The 1,766-nt window shown below is 41.7% G+C and overlaps 1 protein-coding gene across 1 annotated transcript; it reads left to right on the forward strand.

The window, feature by feature from the left end:
- Window positions 1-1,015: 1,015 nt before the first annotated feature.
- LOC307060178 (NADH dehydrogenase [ubiquinone] 1 alpha subcomplex subunit 5) lies at window positions 1,016-1,445 on the forward strand (the record flags this gene model as incomplete). Its single annotated transcript, XM_079714592.1, has 1 exon — window positions 1,016-1,445. One exon carries the CDS (start codon window positions 1,016-1,018, stop codon window positions 1,364-1,366), a length of 351 nt encoding a protein of 116 aa, XP_079570718.1. The 3' UTR covers window positions 1,367-1,445.
- Between the last annotated feature and the right edge of the window lie 321 nt (window positions 1,446-1,766).

Genomic DNA, 1,766 nt, shown 5'->3' on the forward strand with positions numbered 1-1,766 from the left:
TTCCAATGACTGGGTAACAAATGATTTTACGAATTCAGGTAGGTTTCAAATTCTTTCCTTTCAACTAAACTCAGACTCTCACATAACTTATTAAAACTTAAAGTAATTCTAATAACAGTTTATTTTTAATGCAATCATATGTTGATTTTAATGCTTAAGTCATAATCATTTAAAATAATGTCTGGGGGCTTCCCTGTTGGTGCAGTGGTTGAGAGTCCGCCTGCCGATGCAGGGGACACGGGTTCGTGCCCCGGTCCGGGAAGATCCCACATGCCGCGGAGCATCTGGGCCCGTGAGCCATGCCACTGAACCTGCGCGTCCGGAGCCTATGCTCTGCAACAGGAGAGGCCACAACAGTGAGAGGCCTGCGTATCACAAAAAAAAAAAAAAAAGTCATGCCAGATCCCTCTTGTGGGCGTGGCATGACCAGGTTACTGTGGAAGGAAACCCCTGAAATCTGGGGCTGTAGAGAAGGACAGCCGTGTCCTTACTGTCCATCACAGTTGACAGGCTGGGCAGGCAGCTGTATCTCAGGGATACTCAGGTGGAGACAGTCCACCTTCAAGGCATCCTCACTCCCGCACCTGCTGACTCACGCGGACCTTGGGCTGGACCACAGCTGGGACTGCAGTCTGAAGCCTCCACATTCTCCCCAACACCTGTCTTTCTCTGGATTTTTGGTATCAGCCATCTTCGTGGTGGGAGATAGTACATATCCCCTTGTGTCCAGCCTCAGAGTCCCAGAGTCCCAGGCCGGCAACTTTTCCAGGGAAGGGAGCACGGACCCCTTGTCGACATCACACAGTGAGTCCAGCATCACGGTGGGGGACACGTGGGTAGCACAGACAGTGTGCTCACTGGCACACAGCTCAATGTCCAACTTCAATGAAATGATGTACATCGAATGAAAACATTCCCTTCATTCTCATCTCATTTATATGAGCACGTTCTCAGTGCTTTAGATTAAATTTTTAAAATTAAAAGTAAGAATAAAATTGAATGCCGGGGCGCTGTCATGGCGGGCTTGCTGAAGAAGACCACTGGCCTTGTGGGATTGGCTCTGTGTGAGAGTCCACACGAGAGGCTAAAAATATTGCATACAAAGATTCTTGATGTTCTTGGACAAATCCCTAAAAATGCAGCATATAGAAAGTATACAGAACAGATTACAAATGAGAAGCTGCGTATGGTTAAAGCGGAACCAAATGTTAAAAAATTAGAAGAGCAACTTCAGGGAGGCCAAATAGAAGAGGTGATTCTTCAGGCTGAAAATGAACTAAGTCTGGCAAGAAAAATGGTGCAATGGAAACCATGGGAGCCTTTAGTGGAAGAGCCTCTTGCCAACCAATGGAAATGGCCAATATAAACATCATTAAATGACTTGTGTGTTTATGGGAAACTGATGTAATTAAATATTCTGTTGTATTAAAAATATTTCCATATTATTGACATCTTATAATCAAGAAAACTGATACAGAACATATATAGGAGACTTGATAAAATCATTGATTATGTAATAGGGACTTGTGAATCGGTTTTTGATTTGTAGAGCATTCATTCAAATTATTTCAAAAATATTTTTTAAAACAAATGTTGTGGGAAGATTTGAAAGTTAATTGGAAAAATTCCTATAGATCTCCAATGCAGGGGCTATATTCAAAAGGTGAAGTATTTTTAGTAGTATCTTCAACACATCATTTAATTTTTTTTATTCTGAAAAAACATAAAAGGTACTTAATTATTATTATTGTTTAAACAAATTTATA

Source organism: Hyperoodon ampullatus (assembly GCF_949752795.1).
Source record: "Hyperoodon ampullatus genome assembly, chromosome: 11".
Lineage (NCBI taxonomy): Eukaryota > Metazoa > Chordata > Mammalia > Artiodactyla > Ziphiidae > Hyperoodon > Hyperoodon ampullatus.